The sequence below is a fragment of the Stegodyphus dumicola genome, chromosome 2 (genome assembly GCF_044657685.1).
Source record: "Stegodyphus dumicola isolate Sdum_Otavi_A_Nest chromosome 2, ASM4465768v1".
NCBI classification, from domain to species: domain Eukaryota; kingdom Metazoa; phylum Arthropoda; class Arachnida; order Araneae; family Eresidae; genus Stegodyphus; species Stegodyphus dumicola.
This window is the reverse complement of record NC_140769.1, coordinates 276,554,352-276,578,232: the sequence shown is the minus strand read 5'-3', so window position 1 is coordinate 276,578,232 and position 23,881 is coordinate 276,554,352. Positions and strand designations below refer to the sequence as shown.

General features: G+C 30.8%; 1 protein-coding gene across 1 annotated transcript in view; it reads left to right on the top strand.

Moving 5' to 3' along the window:
- Window positions 1–5,805: 5,805 nt before the first annotated feature.
- The window catches only part of LOC118192471 (chymotrypsinogen B-like), a 68,724-nt gene continuing 50,648 nt past the window's right edge, over window positions 5,806–23,881 (top strand). The window contains exon 1 of the mRNA XM_085810285.1: window positions 5,806–5,948. Within this exon, the coding sequence (XP_085666411.1) occupies window positions 5,806–5,948 (143 nt within the window). The remainder of the gene's footprint in view (window positions 5,949–23,881) is intronic.

Here is a 23,881-nt window from a genome sequence, read left to right as displayed (position 1 = left end):
TATTATATAAGTTCACATTCCGACGTTTAAGAAAGCACGGGATTTCATGTGACGTCATTGTATGGCTGACATTTTCCCTTAATGTTAGCATTTTAAATAAATAGCTGCTGTTGGCGTCTTTTTTGTTTACAGTTAGTCTAGTTGACACGGTATATTAATGCCACGTTAATTCTTTTATTGATATTGGTAAAATGTTGCTATATTACATTAAATTTAAATCATGACGTCCTACGCATTAACCTAAAATGTCAAACGTTTTTGTTTCCTGGCTTGGCAATAAAAAAATTATTTTCGAATTGGTTGTTGCTTGGAAAGAATGAATTAATTTCATTCATACTGAAATGTTTTTATACATTTTCTTTTCATGTGTGCGTAGAACTTAGAAATGCTCCTTTAGCAGGTACTGGTGTTTACCTGGACGCAGAGAAGGACAATAATGTCCTATCAGCTGTGCAAGTCAAAAATTAATGAAATCTCAGCAGGCATAGTCAACAATTGAGAGAGAGGTACTTAAAGTTATATGGAATAGTGAAGAAATTTGAGCTTTGGATTTTTTCTCACATATCGAATTGATCACTCCCCTTTCATTCATCACAAAGAATGTTCCATAATCGTCACAACGGTAGACATTAGCGCTCCAGAAATATTGCATAACTGTTTCACATTGCACGGAGTAAAGCTTAACATTGCTGTTGCTTTGTCTTGATTACCTCAACAGAACTGATGAGGTGTATTCTAGGTCGATTATATGTGCCACTATTGTGTGACTCTATGTGACTTTATATTGAGCTAAGGACACTAAACTGACACCTAATACCATGGCATGAGCACACATCTTTCATTATTATTGTTATATTGAATTAACATGCTTATTATTACCTTTTTTTTTTTAAAAAAAAATATAGGTTAATTAAGTTAAGAGAGGTAAGACCTCTTGTCGATACTTACTGTACTGAATGCTTTAATTGCTTTTTGATATTTATGCTTTGATATTTTATGCTGATATGCGTTACATTGGTATGGTATATTATTTGTGGGAATTTTTTCAAGTTATTAGAAACATTTCACCAGTACTTTTGTGCAAATAATAGCGATTAATTACATCAGTATTAATTACTGAAATGATTAAGATGAAAATTTTTGTTGTGTAATAATTGAGGTAAAATTTAATGATAAGAATATTTCAGTATATCAGACTTATTAAATGCGTGATCTTAGATCTGCACCCACACACAATCTTAGGTGGGGACTGCTGTGTCCGACACTCCTTTACGAACATCCAGGGGATCCGGAAGCATCCTTCTCCGAGATTCGAATCCAGGCTAGTAGTGTCACTAACCACTATCCCTTTTGGGCGGCTTATTTTATATTTTGATAATATATATAATTCATATAAAATAAATATTGCAGTGTTACTGCAATTACTAAACGATATTTCGAACGCTATTATGTTACATAATCGGTACAAAACTGTTTGGTTTAAACTTAAGACATTGAGATTAACCATTTTATTATTTGAAAAGGTAATTGAAATGTTTATAAAATTCGCCTTTCGTATAATTCAAAATCTTCATAATTCGTATTTTGTTTACACGTCATTCACATGCACCAGTGACTGTTTCTTAGCCATTTAAAGGATTTTTTTGCTGGATTTTCGTGCATCCTGCAATAAGACTAGTTTGTGAGAGCCTGGTACGGGTTTTATGTTGGAATTTGAAGATTTATATTACAAATTTATTGTAAATAGTAATCTACTTAAAGAATAGTAAAGTATGAATTATCTAATTCCCACTCGTCTAACGTTGCGCGAGTTGCTTTTATAATTAAAAAAAAAATCATTATTACAGTTGTTTTTGTTGTTACTAATGCTCAATAGTCTAGCTCATAGCCGGTACAAGGCCACGAAAATCCTTGTGGCAAGCAGCGCAAGTTTCACGCCTGTCGTTGGCAACAACTTTGAGCACCTTACAGGTGACAGTGCGGTTTAGCTCAGTTCCACCTCCAGTTTTGATGCTGAGGGAGAGCCCGGGGGGGGGGGAGACAGCTCCGAGATTCTCCCACCCCACTTTCCCTGTCCACAGCCTCTCGAGAGGACTTTCAGCTTGCCGCATATTTAGAGGGCCCCCATGCCGCACGGACGCTGTACGTTTACAAGCATCCATGCCTTCTCCGGGATTCGAACCCGGGCAGTCAGCGACGCTAACAACTATACCGGCTGGCGGCATTATTACTATTACTTCTTACTATCCTGGAAATGAAAAAAATTCTGATCAATCAGCGAAATTTTAAGTGAGACCCATACGTATGTAATATAGAAGAACTGCTTATAGAAAGCTTTAAGCGGACTCATACACCTTAAAACCCATAAGATGTTCAAATAGGTGACTGTTGCAAGAATTGGGATAACTTATTTATTTTAAAAGCAATTACTACCAACTTTTTGCAGCTGACTACATAATATAGCTGCTTTCTGAAATAGTGATCAGAAAGTTTGTGTTGCCACAAATATTTTTATAATTTATTCCGCTTTGTGACAACATTTTTCGTCATATTTCCAACTTGCGCGCACAGTTTAAAATATTCTGCTTCATAATTTAATTCCATATTTAATATATAGCTTTTATAACATCTGGAAACTACTGTGAACCTAAAATTCTAAAAATTTCATGTTAAATTTTTATTTTATTTTGAGTTGAGTTTATAAAATGTATTTTATTAAAAAAATTTGTAATGTTTTCGTCCATAAAATTTTTCAGTATTAAAATATTCATCAGATTGTTGGTTCAGTTAGAAAATAGTGCCCATATAAAGAATTCCATCCAATTTCAAGTATGTACCATTAGCCATTTTTAAAATATCATGCGCGCAAGGTGGAAACATGGCGAAATATTTCGTCACAAAGAGGGTTAAATTACAAAAATATTTGTGGCAACACAAACTTTCTGGTTCCTAGTTTCCAAAGCAGCTATATCATGCAGTCAGCTGTAAAAAGTTGGAAGTAATTGCTTTTAAAATAAATAAAATATCCCAATTCTTGCAATAGACACATATTCGAAGATCATGAGGGGTTTAAGGTGTATGAGCCCCCTTAATGCATAACAGAGGACGTGGTGTTTTTATAAGCGTCATTTTACGAAGGGTTCATTTTTACGTGTTAGAATTTCATCCTGAAGAACTTACGCTCTTCAGTGATATTTCTACCTGTGAATTCCAAAAAACGAATATTGCTTGCAGGTTTTGAAGCTTCCTGTACTACATTAATTGCTCGCGTAATAGCTGTTGAATTTAATATCTCCTTAATCCAGATACAATACCTTTTTAAGCCAAAATGTAATTATGAGTGCTTTTCAGCATAATCTCGGAAAACTTTCCGACTATACTGGCATTAAAATTTTATTTATTGATCTAAATTAAGTCTTAATACTTGGGTTCTTATCGAGGATTAGAATGCCGTATATACCGGCTCACCTATAATTTCAAACTGCTTTTTAAAATTTTTAAGTGCATTCCCCATATAACGCGCATCCTTTTCTTTACGCAGAAACATGAAATATACGTATGCGATGCTCTCATTGGAAGATTTTTCGCAAGCTTCCGAAAAGTGGTACACTGAATCGACAAGCGATAAGATGAACAATATGTATGTGATTGATGTGAAAGGCACGAAATCGGTTTATATAAAACGACAGGGCACGATAAATCTCACCTCGCCGTAGTGTTTTCCCACTTAGCGGATGGTAAAAAAATTAAAATTTATGGTTATTGAGAAGGATATTTTGGCTAAAACAAAAATTGAATATATTAATGGAGCAAATATTTGCCCAGGTGCCTGGAATTAAAAAATATTTAAATGGCTAATTATGAATTAACCGCTGTTTTGTTTATATAATTATTTAGTCACTATTATTTACTGTTTGTAGTTTATTTCTATATATATATATACATACATACAAATAAACTAAAAACAATATATATGTATAATGATATATCATATTGGGGGCCTATTTCTTTGGGCAATCCGCCACTATCGAAGACAACTATGATGAACGTTTCATCTTATCCAATAATAAAAAATCTGATGTGTACACCACATGACTTCCTTGTATTGGAATATTAAATTGGAATATTAAATTATACGCACTTTTTCTTGCATTTCATTTAAACTTATTGGATTGAATTAAATCTACTTCGCCGACAGCGCATAAACCACAATAGAATAAATGCATTCTTTAAAATTCACTCTAGTATTTGTTTACCACAGCGACATTCTGGCGCTGATTCACTTAACAGTATTAATAATTATACAGCAGTTAACTTATATAATAATTATATAACGGAAAATAAGTTAACTGTTATATAATCCAATAATTATATAACAGTTAACGTATATATTTCGTTCATATTATAACTCATAATGCACAAAATTTATATCATTTAAAGAATAGAATTATCTAATCGTTGCCACATGTTCTATTCAAATACTATAATAAAGCTAGAATGATGTATAAAAGAAATTAAGTAAACAAAACAAAAAAGAAACAGTTTTTCACAGACGATTGAGTATTTCTCATTTAATTAATTCAGTTCTCACTCCGCGAGAAGGCAAAAATACATAAAAACTCAAAATATCTCTATTAAAAATTACGAAGTAAATCTCAAACACTTATTCCCTCAAAAAATTCCAGAAAGAATTAAGCATGATTTAATTGGCAATAATAAATGAATGCGTTATCTTTGTTGTTGCGAAGCTAAGTTTCTCTAGATTGGCAACAAATCCACTAGTCTCCTGTTTCAAATGTAAACATCAATGGCCGCCATTAAAAACAGGCTTAGCGGCAATTAAACAACTTTAAAATTGCTGATAATTCTAAAAATATTGCACACAGATTTACTAAAGACATAAAATCCTTAACCGGAAGATAAAAACAACATAATTCAACCATTTTTAAAGCAAAAAATGTACAATTTACAAACATACAAGAGTAAAGAAACTGAGATCACTGAGCCGAGTAACAGAGTGGATATTATATAAATATATTTATATACGTTTGGTGCGGCCGATTGCAGCCAAAATACGAGGTGCACATCTACATGTTATAGCAGTCCTATATACAAAATTTCAACGTTCTGAGGCTACTCGTTTTTGAGTTATGCGAGATACGTACGTACGTACGCACGTACGTACATACGTTCGTACAGACGCCACGAAAAATTCTCTTCAGAATCCATTTTAAAGCAGTTTTATAATTTTTTTGAAGGAAAAGAGTATTTTATTCTGTCCTTACGTACAGATATCACGCAAAAACATCGTTAAATTGCATTCGATAGCGGTCAAAATGGATATTTTCGTTGAAATATGCTGCCTGAAACTTTTCGCGATTACAATACTTCCTTTTTATTTCGTACAAGGAAGTAAAAATGTTAAATTCATAAGCTATGGCCGTTCTAGGTACATGTAAGGTACAGCGCATGTAAGATTCTAGGTACATGTAAAAGTTTAATTTTTGTATGCTCGCCTTTTCGTTATTTTTAAATCTATCACTTTTACATCCGGCGTCTAATGCACATCCGTAAATCTCAGTTTTACATTTTTTTTTTTTTTTTGCTTATTGTATTAAAAGTGCTTGTTATACGCCGGAATGTACGGTAATTAGGAAAACTGCAGAATGCATGGACTATGAGAAAGTAATTATAGCAGAAAAGGAAAATGTGTTTATATGATTTAAGTAAAGAACATTTTTCCCGCTCTCGTAAAAGATTCAATAGACGTACTCCACGGAAAATCATGTTCCCCCGAGATGAGCTATGATTGGTCAGCAGCAGAAAGGATCTCGTCTATTGTGTGATGGAGAAAGCCAAGTTCCATTTACACGGCAGAAAAGGACGGTAGCAGCATTATTTCGATATGGAGATGTCAAAAGTAGTAGTAGTTATTTTTTTGTCGATCGGTTTATTTTCATTATTCTGCGATGCCAAAAAGAAGCAAAAGATATTTAAGAGTTTTAACCAGAATGAGGTAAGTGAAACTTCTATTTTTGGTGTACTTTTTTGAGTTTTACTTAAATTACCATTTAAAGTGAATAATGCATTTTGAGTCCAGCCTCAAATTCATTGAAGAATTCGAAACTGAGCAATACTAACGAAAAATGTAGCACAATCGTTTGTCTTTTCAAAAATCCAATTTATATTTAATTTCTTCTTAAGAAGGAACATATTAAACATACAATGACGATATTCTACTTTTAAGGAATTTTGATTATAATTTCTCAACGGTGAGGTACCCTTTCATTTCTTGGGTTTCCCATAAGTATCGTCGAAAATTTTGCTCAAAAGAATTTCCTCAAATTTTTATATGAATTTTATGTGGAATTTGTACCGTCATATATTTGCAATATCTTCTTCAGCAGTTCAGAAATTTATAGGAAATTGAAAATTGAAACATCGCACTTCTTTTCTGCAATTAAATTATTTATGAAAACTTAACTTAATATTAAATTTCTTTTTAATACAAAACACCTTTTATAATTTTTAGCCCAAAGGGCGTTAGCCTAGAAGTTCTATAAATTTCGTTTTGGCATTTTGTGGTGCTTGACTTTTCAAATTGTTGCCAACAAATATTATCACCCTGTATTATATTTAAAGAAATTAAGTAATGAAGTATCTGCATAAATGTATACATATATATTTCACGTATTGTGATAAAACAACGGTACGTAGAGCCATCAAATTTTGAATAACGTACGTCTCCACTCGAATATGGTCATCTGAAAGCCCGAATTGGGACTTTGTTTTATTATCTATTTCATATTTTGTAAAACTTTAAGGAATTTTTGATTAACAAACTCAACGATTTCAAAGCGAGCCATAGCAACACCGTACGGGGGGGGGGTTGAAACATTTTTATTCCTTGCGCGCCAGACTATGTATCCGAAACTCTAAAAGATATGCTCTTTTAAATATTTTGTGATATTGCTGTTGAATTGAATTTTATGGTTTAAGTGCGAAGAACGTGATATTTAATAGATGAAGGTAAACACAAACTGTTAAAGAAATACCCGTTTGGGCTTAATATAAAATCTGAAATCTTTCAGATTTCTTAAAACTGTATTATCATTATTATTATTATTACTGCTGTTTGTCTGTGTATGAGGATAATGATTGCCTTCGAAATATAAAGCATAATTAATTTTAATTTCCGCAGGAAAAATATTATTATTATTACTTTTGTTTATGTGTGTATCCGGATAATAACTGCCTTCAAAATATAAAGCATAATTAATTTCAACTTCCGCAGTAAAAAATATTATTATTGTTACTGTTGTTTATGTGTGTATCAGGATAATGACTGCCTTCAAAATATAAAACATAATTAATTTCAACATCCTCAGTAAAAAATATTATTATTGTTACTGTTGTTTATGTGTGTATCAGGATAATGACTGCCTTCAAAATATAAAGCATAATTAATTTATTCCTAAGATTTGTTTCTACATTTTAATAAATAACCTGATTGCAAGAATGCTAAAAGAAAAAACTGTATGAACTTAATGAACGGAAGAAGTTTTAATGAATACACTATGCCTGTGATATTAAAAAGTCTGTGCCCATTTATCACGAATAATTGCAATCATTGTTTCACGAACAAGTGATTATGATCAAATAAAAAATGGTTTCGTTAAATATTTACTGCCCATGTTTACTTGTGTCTTGAACGAAATCATGATGCAGATGATAATGATAATTAAATGAAAAATGGCTATGATGCAGAAGCTTTTAAGTTGGAGTTGTATAAGTTTTACATTAGATTTAATTACTGTATCTCTTATGCTCCTCTTTGTAATGGGTCTCATAAATTAATACAACTTTTTTAACCTAAATCCGGTTATTGAAGCTAAACTAAAATTTGTTCCCAATGAATAATGGCATAATTAGCGTAATATTTGAAAATTCAAATGATGATTGTAGAAGCTGAGTTCTAAAATTTCCACTTGTATTTAAAAAAAAAAAAAAAAAAAAAAAAAAAAAAACTGAAGTTGTCTCTTTATTATTTTCCGTAAAAGACACATGCACTTAATTTGAAAAATTTAATTCCTAGTGTAATTTAGATTAACAAAGACATACATTTCAGCAATGAACAGCGGTAACCTAAGAATTGTATAACTTTTCTGTAATTTTTGCTGGTGTCTGAGTTGAAATAGTCTTGCAGGACAACTGATTCTTCATTACTTATATCTTGTGTTAACTTCTGAATACATTCGTCCTATAAAACGCAATTTTTTAAAAAGTTCTTCAAAATCTCATTGAAATTTAAGTAGAAATCTTAATACTGAAATTTTAATAATCAATGCTAAAATCTGAATACTGAAATTTTGTTTCTAAGTTTCAAGTTTAAATTTTCTATGTTTAATGTTCTTAATTTCTAAGATCCTATTTTTCCAAGAAACTGTAGGAATTTTTTCTTAAAAAAAATTTCTGAAAGCTTTCAGATTTTACATTACGCCCAAAGATGTGTTTTTTTTAACATTTTGTGTGTTATCTTTAGTTATTAAATATCATGTTCTTTGCACTTAAATCATGAAATTCGATTCGATAGTTTTAAATTGAGCATATCTTTAGAATTTCCGATACACAGACTCACGCGCTGGAGATAAAAATGTTTTTTCTGTACAACGTCGTCATGGCTTGCTTGAGTTTGTTAATCAAAAATTCATTAAAGTTTTACAAAATGGGAAATCGATAATAAAACAAGTTCCAAATTTCAAATGGCTTCCACATGCCCATATTCGCAGTAGGATTACGTCATTCAAAATTCGATGGCTCTAGGTACCGTCGTTTTATCACAATGCGAGAAACATACATACATGTATGCATATTTTTCATTATTTAATTTCCTTAAATATAACACAGGGCAATAATATTTGGTGGCAACAATTTGAAAAGTGAAACGACATTTTAAGTTTTGAATGCAAAATACCAGAACGAAATTAATAGCCCTTCCGGTATAAACTTTTTGAACTAATAAAATCTTCAAGAATACAAAACGAAACTTTATTCACAGTTAATAATGGAAAAATATAAAGGTATCTTCGAATTTTTTGTAGAAGCGGGAAGGGAAGAAAGAAAAATGCATTCCTTTCTCCTTACTGTACTAGTGAAAGAAGCGGGACCGTTTTATTTTTATTTCTCAAAATGACAAAAATAACCTATTCATTTATTTTAGAACAATTGCATTCGAAAATTAAATCTTTGATATGTTTGAACATTTTTAAACTATTTTAGCTTTAAATTTGTTTTTTACGTATATACGTGTTTGTTAAAATTGAAATAAATCTATTTGCTTTCATAAAAAGAAACAAATAACAAAGTAAATTGCAGTTCATTTTAACGAACATGAATATGTTGAACTTAACTCAATAATGTATGTTCTCTCAGAAGCACTATAACAAACAGTAATATAAACACCCATTTATTTTTGTAAAGTTTTGAAGAAGAATGTAATAAATAAATTAATTCAGCATACCTTTTAATGCATTCTAATTATTTCGAATGAAAACTAATAAACTAACAATTACTGAAGTAGAAAAAACTTACTTTCAGTTTTTTTACAGGAAATGGAAGGGAAACATCTTATTTCCCTCGTTTCATTTTTAAGAATAAAAGAAATTCTGTTCACTTTTACTTTCAAATACGAGCATATTAATTTAATTAAATTATATTTTCCGTTTTCTGAACTTTTTGGATTTGAAGATTACAGTTAAAAGTTAATATACAGTTTCCCTTTGTATAAACATCTACAGTGTCTGAAAAAAGTGATGGGACACTTGTGCTTTACAAAAAAAAAAAAAAAAAAAAAAAAAAAAAAAAAAAAAAAAAAACATGTAAAAATTAAATTAATTTAAAAAAACATGTAAAAATTTTTTGTGGGTGTGTTTCATACTTAAATTTAGTAACAATTATTACATAACATAGATTTTCTCAAAATATTAAAATATTAATTTAATAAAAATACAATTGTTTAGAACGGAGCAAAAAAATGGCTCACATAAGTGATGGGACACTTACTTTTCCATCAAATATTTATCCAAAAAGTTTACTTTTTAAAAGGTTTTAATATTTTGTTGGATTTCCTTTTACTTTTAAAACATGATTTAATCTTCTTGGGATGGATTCGATTAATTTTTTTTTTTTTGTGATTTCTGGAATGATTTTACCCCATTCGTCTTGAAGCACCAATTTTAATTGTTGTTTTGAAGAAATGGTGTGTTTGCGAATTCTTGATTCCAATTCTTGTTAAATATTCTCTATGGGATTCAAGTCTGGAGATTGTGGTGGTGTTTTTATTACTTCAGAACAGTTATACAGCTGCCAGATTCTAATGTTCAAAGCAGTGTGCGTGGGGTCATTGTTCTGGTAGAATTTAAAATCGTTATGAAGGTTCAATTTTCGCGCTGAAGATTTCAAATTTTGATTTAAAATGTCAATATACTTGTACTGATTCATTATACTGTCAATAAAAACAAGAGTACCAACTCCAGCGGACGACATACACCCCCATACCATGACTCCTCCTCCACCATGTTTTACTGTTGGCACCAAGTTCTGTTTTCGAAATTCTTCCCTGGGTTTTCTCCACACCAAGATTCTACCGTCAGAACCAAATATAATAAATTTACTCTCATCAGGAAATATAACTTCATTGCAGTAATCAGAATTCTTATTTATGTTGTATTTTGCGAAAGCCAGTCTGAGTTTTCTATTCTTTTCACTTACGAAGAATTTTTTCCCGGCTGCTCTACCGTGATATCCAGCAGATCGAATTACTCTTCTAATAGTCTCAGGTTTAACAATTACTCCATATAATGCTTGTAAATCAACAGCAACTTTAGGAGCACTCATTCTTGGATTTTTTTTTAATATTTCGAACGATAATTCACTTTATTCCATTGGATAGCTTTGATGGTCGGCCAGGTCTTCTTTTATCCTGAATCATATGATTCTTTTTATATCGTTTAATGATACTGAAAACTGTTGAATGACTCAAGTTAACTGTTTCAGGAGTTTCTCTAATAGATTTTTCACGTTCAATATGCAAATTAATAACTAATTTTCGAATTTCAGGCAAAGTTTCTTTTCGCTTAGCATTCATGGCTGCACAGAGCTAAAAAACACAAAAATTCCAAAACAAACTGGAGAGAAATACTGCAGACGATTTTATAAATTATTGCCAATTGCTTTTGAGTAAAAGTAGAAACCCAAAAAATATTTTTATTGTAGTACGTAGTAGTATCTAATGGTGTCCCATCACTTATGTGAGCCATTTTTTGCTCCGTTTTAAACAATTATATTTTTATTAAATTAATATTTTAATATTTTGAGATAATGTATGTTATGTAATAATTGTTGCTAAATTTAAGTATGAAACACACCCACAAAAAATTTTTACATGTTTTTTTAATTAATTTTATTACAGTTTCCTTTTGTAAAGCACAAGTGTTCCATCACTTTTTTGAGACACTGTGTATAGAACTCATTATTTTTTAACGCTTATTTGTAAGAAAATTTATATTTTAAATTTTTAGACCAAAGGGACAATTTGCCCAGAAGGGCTATTAATTTCGTTTCAGCATTTTACTTCGTTCACTATAAAACGACATTTCATTTTTCAAATTGTTGTCACCAAATATCAAAGTCCTGCATTATATTTAAGGAAATTAAATAATGAGGAATCTGCATAAATGTATGTATGTTTCTGGCAGTGTGATAAAAGAACGGTACCTAGATCCAATTTTGAATGACGTTACCTTTGCGATTATGGGCATGTGGAAGCCCAAATTTGAAATTTGGAATTTGTTTTATTATCGATTTCATATTTTGTAAAACTTTAACGAATTTTTGATTAACAAACTCAAGGATTTCAAAGCGAGCAATGCAACGAGGTACAGAAAAAACACTTTTATCTCCAGGGCGGGAGACTATGTATCGGAAGTTCTAAAGATATGCTCATTTTAAAATTATTTTGCGGTATTACTCTTGAACTAAATTTTATAATTTAAGTGCGAAGAACATGATGTTTAATAAATATATGTAACATGCAAAATGTTAATAAAACGCCCCTTTGGACGTAAGTTAAAATCTGAAACCTTTCAGATTTTTGTTATATGTTTTATTATTATTATTATTGCTGTCGTAGGTATTTTATATTTGAAATCAAAGCGGGACAAATATATGCAAATTTAATGCGTTTGAGTCCTTCTTAAAGGCTCTTCAAATACAAGTGCAACAGAAAAATGCTGAAAATAAGAGACGGTACGTTAAATCATATAATTTTCCTTTGTAAGCTATTCTGAGATATATAAAAAGTTTCGTTTGAAGTTTGTAGATTTTTAAAACGTTCTTGGTTCTGAAGTTTTAAGAAGCGCCCGCAAAAAATTTCCAGATATACTTAGAAAGTTATCCTTTTATAAACAGAAATATGGTCAGTATATATTTTCAGTGCCTTTTATTTGTTGTTGAACGAGAGCAACGTTTAGCTTTTATGCTTCACAAAGTTTTTACAAAATTCCCAAGACTTTATCTAAAGTAAAACAAAGAATAGTGTTTTCAGATTGAAAGTCGAACAAGATAGTTTTCGAGTTTACCATTTGCCGCGTTTTCTGTTTGCTTATGACGTTAGGGCAAATTATTATTTTTCCATATATTTTTAATTTTTACAGTACAAGAAGTTATCCAAAATTATATATTTTTAATTTTTACAGTACAAGAAGTTATCCAAAATTATATATTTTTAATTTTTACAGTAAAAGAAGTTATCCAAAATTATATATTTTTAATTTTTACAGTACAAGAAGTTATCCAAAATTATATATTTTCAATTTTTTACAGTACAAGAAGTTATCCAAAATTATATATTTTTAATTTTTACAGTATAAGAAGTTATCCAAAATTATATATTTTTAATTTTTACAGTACAAGAAGTTATCCAAAATTATATATTTTTAATTTTTACAGTACAAGAAGTTATCCAAAATTATATATTTTTAATTTTTACAGTACAAGAAGTTATCCAAAATTAGTTTGTAAGATTAAATATTCCTCAAGTAGCGGTTGGTTTCTTAAACTGGAAAATTTTAAAGTTGGATTTTATCAAGTTTAAAATTTCAAGGCCAGAGTCTTCTCTTTAATATAACATTAGATACCGTTGTAGAGAGAATTTCAATCCATTAATTGTCGAAATTAAGCGTCATTTAGAAACTTTAAGTTCATATTTAAATATTAAGCTACATTGGGGTTTATTGGTAATGAGAGGGCCGACAGCCTGGCCAAGCAGGCGGTCTCAAATGTCAGTGCAATGGTGTGTGTAATTATGGCAAAGCCTCGGGGGCTATCTGCCTAAAAGGACGGATGCCTTCGTGGAGGGCTTTCTAAGGGAAACTGGCTCGTATACACGTTACACATGGGCAAAACCACGAAAACGCCCATGCAGCCAGCCCGTTAGCGGGATTCGAACCTCGGACCGAACTACCAGTGTTCAGCGACTTTACCGCTCGGCCGCTGGTGGGCATCAGTGCAATGGATATTGAAGTAACAGGTTCGAAGAGGGTTGCTATTCGAAGAATGAAAAAATTTTACGTTAACAAAAGGAAAACACAGTGGTTCTCTTCACCTAAAAACAAGGGATTTATGGAACTAATTAAAATCACGAATAAAATTAAATGTATGAACAATATTGATGTTAATCAGGTTTTAACTGGACATGGTAGGTTTCGGTACTGTTTCAACCGATTTAATCTGCAGGAAAGTAAATTATGTAATAGTTGTCAGGTTGATGGTGATGCTAGGCATTTCGTGGTTGATTGTAGTTTAACAGCCCCTATTAGACTGATTTTAATGTAAGTGTCATTCATTTTAAAGTTTTTAAATCATATTCTATCGCTCTAATGAAGTTTATCAATGAAAATAGAGCGCTGGTAGGAATCTTCTGTTAAAATTGAATTTTGTATTTATATGGGTTTTAGATATCTGTGGTGTTCTACGTTGTGAATTTGTGTTCATGGATTTTTTTGTTTGTTTGTTGGTCTGTAATTTTGTGTTAGATGTGCTTACTTATTTTTAATTTAGTATTTTTGTTTGTTGTTTGCGGGTGGCTGGGTTACTGGCTGCCCTCTTTTGTGGAGATACGGAGCCTCTTCTTTTGAGCTATGGGGACACTCGTGTCCAGGTGGGCTGAAGGGAGCCTCCAATTCTTAAGAGTTCTTACCGTTGTAGAGACATTAGGTATTTTTTGGAAGCAGGCAAGATGAAAAATTAGCAACGCCTTCGCCGGGAATCGAACCGCGGACCTCCCAATTACGCGCTGAGCGTGCAGACTACTACACCACGAAGGCTTGTTAAGAAGGCAGGAGAAATACCTTAAACCGTAACCATTTTCGCGTAATAATGCAGGATACAACTGACCGTCGACAATGCTCTTGTTAGTCGCATAACTCTACCTATAGCAGTTTGCTAGCGTTTTAAAAAATTCGCATCGTATGACCTAGAAATAACGAGAAAATTTAAGGAAAGATTGGATATGTTATGAGCATGGAAATATGTACAGCTACTAGCTTTTTAACATGAAATATACATAAATCTATTGCAAAACTATTACCTGCTTTATTGTACAAACACAATGTCTAATATATACAGTGTACAAAATGTTTGTTAATGAAATCCTAATATTACCATTAAGTTTTCCTTGCAGCCATACATTCATTCTGTTAATAACTCAGGTATTCAAGATTTATAAACAAACAGAAGTAAAAGGGAATCTGCATTTTCTCTTCAGTATTGTGCTAGAGTCATCACTATATTTAAAAAATGTTTTATTTCAGAAGTACAGGATCTGAAAATTGAATGTCTGAAGTGTAGTAATATTTTGAGGCGTATCCAGCTTCGAATAACATATGTTGAAATGGAATTTTTAGCCCAAAGGTCGTTCGCCTGGAAGGGATATTAATTTCATTTTGGCATTTTGCCAAAATGAAATGTCCGTTTCACTTTTCAAATTGTTACCACCAAATATTATCGCTCTGTATTATATTTACACAACTTAAATAAATCTGCATAAATGTATGTATGTTTCTCGCATTTGGGAAAAACAGCGGTTGCTTAGAGCCATCAAAATTTGAATGACGTAATCCTCCTGCGAATGTGGGCATTCGGAAGACCAAATTTGATATTTGGAATTTGTTTTATTATCGATTTCATATTTTGTAACTCTTCAACGAATTTTTGATTAACACACTCAACGATTTCAAAAGCGAGAGTAATGGCAACACTACGGGAAAAAAAAACAACAATTTTATTCCAAGCACTCGAGATTCTGTATCGGAAATTCTAAAGAGGGCTCATTTTAAAATTATTTGGCGATATTGCCGTTGAACTGAATTTTATGGTTTAAGCCCGAAGAATATTATATTTAATCAATAAAGGCAACACACAAAAAGTCAAAAAAAAAAAAAAAAAAAAAAAAAAAAAAAAAAAACGCCCCCTTGGGCGTAATGTAATTTATTTGTTATTCTTATTTATTTATAAAAACGTTTCGAATAACTTTTTTCGAAGTAAGTAGGTTTCAAAATAGTGATTAAATAGTACATGTGTGTGTGTGTGTAGAGGGGGTGGGGTTAAGGGAACCTGATGTGGACACCAAATGACTTCCTTAAACGACCTTTTAAATTATTTATACATATTTTTTGCTGCATTTCATTTAAACTTATTGCCTCGGATTATTCTAACTTAATTAACCGATCCCTGAAGGCAAGTTGAAAATGACATCAAAAATTGTAAATTTTGAAAATATTCGTCGATTTTTGACGTACGGGAGTCAAACGTTTAATTTTTTGATAATGAGTATAAAATTTTCCCAAATATACGTACAGACACCGAGAGACCGCATTAAAAGTTAAATTTCGTTATTTGTCAAAAAATTAATATTTTTTAAAATTTTAAATCGTCGAAACATAAACATTAAAAAATATTACGTCATTTAAAATAATTCTATAACTAGAAGGTCTAATTAAAGTGTAGGCTTTTAACTTTTAAACCGGATAAGAGTGTTGTGTATATACGTATGTACGTACGTATAACAGACGTCATGAAAAAATCCATTTTAAATCCATTAATTCATTTTACAATCTGTTTTGGAGTAAAGAGTCCCTTAGTTTGCCCGCACGTACAGACGTCACGCAAAAAATTGCTGAAAATGGATTCGGGAACGGTCACAATGGATATTTCGGTTGAAATCTTAAACCCGAGATTTTTCGCGATTGCAAGAAAATATCTAATGTGTACACTACATAACTTCCTTGTACAGAAGATTAAATTATACGCATTTTTTCCTGCATTTCATTTAAACTTATTTCTTCGAATTTCATCAGAGATATATTTCTCATTCAATTAATTCAGTTTTCACTTCGCAACAAGGCAAAAATACATCAAACTTCAAAATATCTTTATTAAAAATTGAAAATATAACACAAAAATACAGTTAAAACAATTTTTACTAATAAAATTAGTGTTTCTACGCAAAAACAAGCAATTCGGCCTGCGGGCTAGAAGGCATATATTTCGGTGCACAAAACTTAAAGTTTACTTTTTGTCTCACTTGGCAAAAAAGACACAGAAGTCGTAAATACTAACTTGAAATATGGTACACCGAATTTTTCGTTATTACAATACTTCCTTTACTTCGTACAAGGAAGTAATAAAAATAGAAATGTATAATAAATATTCTGACTTATATTTATTTTAACAATACTACCAAGTTGATTTATTTTTAAATGCGTATTTACTTCTAAAAAATAATAATTAAATGTATTAAAGAAGTGAAAGTTCTTATCTTTAATTTCATTTGCATAGGATCCTCTCTTTTTAGCCCAGAAGGGCTATTAATTTCGTTCTGACATTGTGCGTTGGTTCACTTTTCAAATTGTTGCCACCAGATATTAGAGCCCTGCATTATATTTAAAGAAATTAAACGGTGAAGAATCTGCATGAATGTATGTATGTTTCTCGCACTGTGAAAAAACAGCGATGCCTAGAGACATCTAATTTTGAATAACGTAGTCCTCCACTCGAATATAAGCATCTGGTAATACAAATTTGGAATTCGTTTTATTATCTATTTCGTATTTTGTAGAACTTTGCCGAATTTTTCATTAACAAACTCAATGATTTCAAAGCGAGTAATAGCAACACTCTACGGGAAAATAATAATAATTTCTCCAGCGCGCGAGACTGTGTATCCGAAATTCTAAAGATAATCTCTTTTAAAATTATTTTGAGGCATTGCTGTTGATTTGAATTTTATGGTTTAAGTGCGAAGAAATGATATTTAATAAAAGTTGGGAAAAAATTAAAAAAAAAAAAAAAAAACCCTTCCCATTAGACGTAATATAAAATCTAAAAAGGCTCTCACATTCCCCCCTTCTTCTCTCTCTCTCTCTCTCTTTTTTTTTTTTTCCTTTTTTTCCAAGATACTACAGAAGCAAATTCTAATTCGATGAAAAATCAAACATGATTTTGTGAAATTTCACTCTTGACTAGTTAATTTAAAATAAAATCTACATTAAATAACACACCACACATGGAATACGTAGATACCGGAAAAGTTGTTGACTATATTTCAATAATTGTTACACGTTGGTCAAGTTTGAATGCTCAATTAATCTCTGTCAAATCTGTCTCTAGAAATATATATATAGAGTAAGTTCCAATATGTCTCTGGAAATGACTTTTCGAAATAATGGATAGAGGAATGAAAGTTCTTTTCAACCGAAAAGGGGCTATTACTCTTGAAATGGGATTTAGCTTCGGTTCACTATAAACGGCATTTTACTTTTGAAATTGTTGCCACCAATTATTATCATTCTGTATTATTTTTAAGGAAATTAAATAAGAATCAGCAAGTATGTATGTATGTTTATCGAACTGTGAAAAAACGACGGTACCTAGAGCTATCAAATTTTGAATAACATAATTCTCCAGAAAAATAGGTGTATCTGGAAGTCTGAATTTTAAATTTCGAATTTTACATTTCAGGTTTTATAAAACTTTAATTAATTTGTGGTTACCAAACTCAACGATTTCAAAGCGAGCAGTGGCAACACTGTTCGGATTGAAACATTTTTATCTCAATTGAATTATTCCGAATTAGATTGGTGCCATTTCGAAAATATAAGATCTTTCAGTTTTAATTAACACACTCGGTTCTACGAAAGCAGTAAATTACCTTTATCTTCCATGTGCCGGCATGTTACCATTCAGTAAAGCCAAGGATTCTTTCATATTTAATCTGGAAGGTTACTGAGTAATAGATTACGAGATTTAAAAGCAATAAACACACTTCTGATGAATATTTGTTCTACTTTTTAATGTGATTGATTTAAATGAACACATATTAAAATTATGAGATTTCTAATTAGAAATGTTCAGTTTTTTTAAGAAATTACGCTAAATAGATTCATTAAAATTATTTTATACTTTTTTTTTTTTTTTTTTTTTTTTTAAATTACTACTATTAGCTCACACTCTCCCTATATCTTGTTCAAATTGTTAATAAAATACTTTTTATTCATCCACTCAAGTTCAAATACATTTTTTTAAAACTTGTAGTGGATGACACTCGATGTTAATACAGTTTTTTCACATATTAAAGTCAATTCTTACTTATTTTTTCCTCTTTATCAGAACTAAAGATATGCTGTTAAAAATATTCAATATTTTTATAGAATGACTAGACTTTTTTTTAATTATTTATTTCATATTTTGTAAAACTTATTGAATATTTAATTAACAGACTCAACGATTCGAAACGTAGTATAGTAGCAATTACACTGTACAAAAAGAAACACTTTTATCTCCAGCTCGCGAAATTGTGTATCCAGAAACTGTAAAGATATGCTTTTTTTAAATAATTTGTGATTTTGCCGTTGAACTGATATTTATGTGGCACATGTGCGAAGAAAGTGATATTTAATAAATAAAATTCATATGCAAAATATTAATAATAAGAAAACAAAAAAAAAATTCTCGGTCGTCCTATTAAGAAAACCTGAACATTGATAACATAAACTAAGAAAAAAATTGAAAAAAGAAACGAATATTCTTAAGAATTTTATCTATTGCATTCGAATAGCTTTGTTTGTTAATTCAAACAGACAGAGTTAAGCTGAAAGGTAAAAATCTTACGTTTTACCGAATGGCAACACGAATCAAAAGTGAAACGAAGCAATTATAATGATTCGACGCAAAATCCATTTTCGAGACTAAATAGCACTTTTCGGACAAAAATATTACTTTTGCTTTCAATCGGAAAAACTTAAAACTCATGAACAGACATCCATTTGTTCTTTTTATGCAATTCTGCATATAAAGCTTTGATATTTCGAAAATCTATACCATTAAAATGTACCGCCCAACCGGTATAGCGGTTAACGTCGCTGACTGCCGTCCCAAAAGGCATGAGCTCGAATCCCAGAGAAGGCATGGATGCTTGTGAATGACGGCACTCTAAATATGAGGCGAGCCGAAAGACCTCTCGTGTGGTTTGGTGGCATCATCTCCTCCGGAACAGTGGAGAGTTGAGTTTCGAAAGAGGTACCCGCGGATTCCAAAAATTCGTAAGAAGCCATTTCGACCATTCTCATCTTCGTATGACTTTAACTAGCGGAGATATTAATTAAAAACTCTGAAAACGAAAAGTTTCGTCCTCATTTTTTTCAGAGTGGCAACAGTCTCGCGCGTTGGAGATTAAACTCTGCTTTATTTCGAAAAGTGTTGCCACTGCTCACTTTCAAATCGTATAGTTTTTTAATAAAAAATTTTGAAGTTTTACAAAATATGAAAAAAAAAAAAAAAAAAAATAGCATTATCACACTTTAAACATACAGTGTCTCACAAAAGTGATGGGACACTTGTGCTTTACAAAAGGAAACTGTAGTAAAATAAATTAAAAAAACATGTAAAAATTTTTTGTGGGCGTGTTTCATACTTAAATTTAGTAACAATTATTACATAACATACATTTTCTCAAAATATTAAAATATTAATTTAAAAATTAAAAAAAAATCTGAAATGTTTCAGATTTTAAATTACGTCCAAAGGGGCGTTTTTTAACATTTTGTGTGTTACCTTTCTTTATTAAATATCATGTTCCTCGCACTTAAACCATGAAATCCAGTGCAACAGCAATATCGCAAAATAGTTTTAAAACGAGCCTATCTTTAGAATTTCCGATACAGAGACTCACGCGCTGGAGATAAAAATGTTTTTTCTGCACAACGTTGCCATTGCTCGCTTTGAAATCCTTGAGTTTGTTAATCAAAAATTCGTCAAAGTTTTAAAAAATAGGAAATCGATCATAAAACAAATTTCAAATTTCAAATTTGGTCTTCCACATGCTCATATTCGTTGGAGGATTACGTTAATCAAAATTCGATGACTCTATGTACCGTTGTTTTATCACAATACGAGAAATATACATGCATTTATGCAGATTTTTCATTATTTAATTTCTTCAAATATAATGCAGGACTCTAACATTTTGTGGCAACAGTTTGAAAAGTGAACCGACATTTATGAGTCCGACGCAAAATGCCAAAACGAAACTAATAGTCCTTCGGGATTCAAATCCCTTTGGACTAAAAAAAATACAATTTTTTAGGACGGAGCAAAAAATGGCTCACATAAGTGATGGGACACTTACTTTTCCATCAAATATTTATCCAAAAATTTTACTTTTTAAAAGGTTTTAATATTTGGTTAGATTTCCTTTTACTTTTAAAACATGATTTAATCTTCTTGGGATGGATTCGACTAATGTTTTTGTGATTTCTGGAGTGATTTTATCCCATTCTTCTTGAAGCACCAATTTTAATTGTTGTTTTGAAAAAATGGTGTGTTTGCGAATTCTTGATTCCAATTTTTGCCAAATATTCTCTATGAGATTTAAGTCTGGAGATTGTGGTGGTGTTTTTATTATTTCAGGACAGTTATACAGCAGTCAGAGTCTAACGTTCAAGGCAGTGTGCTTGGAGTCATTGTCCTGGTAGAATTTAAAATCGTTATGAAGGTTCAATTTTCGTGCTGAAGATTTCAAATTTTGATTTAAAATGTCAATATACTTGTACTGATCCATTATACTGTCAATAAAAACAAGATTACCAACTCCAGCGGACGACATACACCCCCATACCATAACTCCTCCTCCACCATGTTTTACTGTTGGCACCGTTTGCAAAATTCTTTCTTGGGTTTTCTCCACATCAAGATTCTACCGTCAGAACCAAATATATTAAATTTACTCTCATCAGGAAATATAACTTCATTCCAGTAATCAGAATTCTCATTTATGTTGGATTTTGCGAAAGCCAGTCTGAGTTTTCTATTCTTTTCACTTACGAAGAATTTTTTCCTGGCTGCTCTACCGTGATATCCAGGAGATCGAATTACTCTTCTTATAGTCTCAGGATTAACAATTACTCCATATAATGCTTGTAAATCAGCAGCAACTTTAGGAGCACTCATTCTTGGATTTTTTTTAAATATTTCGAACGATAATTTGCTTTATTCCATTGGATAGCTTTGATGGTCGGTCAGGTCTTCTTTTATCCTGAATCATATGATTCTTTTTATATCGTTTAATGATATTGAAAACTGTTGAATGACTTAAGTTAACTGTTTCAGCAGTTTCTCTAATAGATTTTCTACGTTCAATATGCAAATTAATAACTAATTTTCAAATTTCAGGCAAAGTTTCTTTTCGTTTAGCATACATGGCTGCACAGAGCTAAAAAACACAAAAATTTCAAAACAAACTGGAGAGAAATACTGCAGACGATTTTATAAATTATTGCTAATTGCTTTTGAGTAAAAATGAAAACCCCAAAAATATTTTTATTCTAGTACGTCCCATCACTATGTGAGCCATTTTTTGCTCCGTTTTAAATAACTATATTTTTACTAAATTAATATTTTAATATTTTGAGAAAATGTATGTTATGTAGTAATTGTTACTAAATTTAAGTATGAAACACACACACAAAAAAATTTTACATGTTTTTTTAACTTATTTTATTACAGTTTCCTTTTGTAAAGCATAAGTGTCCCATCACTTTTGTGAGACACTGTATTATTATAATAATAATATAAGATCATATTTTGACGTTTCAGAAATCATGCAATTGCCTGTGATGTCATTGTATGTCAAACATTTTTCACTAATGTCAGCATTGTTGGCAATTTTTTTTGTTTTCGTTTAGTAAAATTGGCAAGATATATTAATTTCACGTTAATTCTTTTATTGATATTGAGAAAATATTGTTATATTACATTAAATCATGACGTCACACGTATTAACCTAAAGTGTCAAAGATTTTTGTTTCCTGGTTTGGCAATAAAAAGTTATTTTCATATTGGTTGTTGCTTGAAAAGAATGAACTGATTTCATTCATACTAAAGTGTTTTTATACATCTGCTTTTCAGGAGTACATAGAACTTCTAAATTTTGTTTTGGCTGCAGCCCGCTAGTATAACTAATTCTCAAAAAATATTGCATTTTAAAGATTCTTAGTGATCGAAACTTCCTTTCCACCAGTTCTACAAATGCCGGGGCAAATTAGGATTGTAAATACTAAGATAGAAAATAGCTTCAATGTCTTTATCTAATATTATTAATTTGCATTTTTGATTCATTCTTGTTCACATCAAACTTGGAAAAACCATTCGAATATTTCCACGCGAAGAAGAGCTTATCAAATCTTGTTCGAAGAATTTATTATATGCACAGGGTTTTAGATACTTCTTTACTGATTCATTTATTATTCTGCAAATACAAGCACTTATTTCCTATGTAATTTTAAATAGTAACAATTTTTAGAATAAGTGTTCTTATGATTAATTACCCAGACCCAGAATTCCACCAATGAAGAATCTAACGATGAGGTTAGAGGTTCAGCATTCACAGAGTGGACTAGCTGGTCTCGATGCAATCGTCGTTGCAAGCAAATGCGATCACGTAGATGTCTGAAAGTCGAAGTTTGTCAAAATAAGCTACAAAAAAATTTCAGGTAAGGATATTTTCCCTCTTCTGGAAGAGTTGTATTGACCATTAATCATGAATTTATGCCTAATTTTTATAATTATCAACACTCCTTTATAAAATACACAAGAAAATTAGAAGGAAAAATCATATAAAAATTGGAAGATTTCGTAATATAAAACTTATGATAAATGTACATAATAATTTAGTTTGTGTTAAAAGATTACTTTTCAAAATATACTAGACTATAAAACAAATTTTAAGATTAATTAATGTAAATTCTAAGAATTTTGCAATAGAACTTTTGAAGTAGTTTTATAAATATTGAGAGGTACTTTAATCAGAGATTCGAGGGCATATTTCAGATAAAAGCTCATAAAAAAATTGGTCAGTCTTCTGTAATTTGAAACAAGCTAAAAATAATTCACTTAAGGGGGCTTGTACACCTTAAATAACCCTCCGAATATGTTACTGTTGCAAGAAATGGGGCAACATATTTATTTTAAAAGCAATTACTTCTAACTTTTTACAGCTAACTACATAATATAGCTGCTTTGGTTTGGTTTGGTTGGGTTGCCACAAATAATTTTGTAATTTAACCTGCTTTTTGACAAAATTTTTTATGCGTTCACGTCATGTTTCGAACTTGCGCGCATGATATTTTAAAAATGGCTAATGGTACAAACTTAAAATTTGATGGAATTCTTTACATGGGCACTATCTTCTAACTGAACCAAAAATCTGATGAATATTTTAATATTAAAAATTTTATACATGAAAGCATTACAGATTTTTTTTGACAAA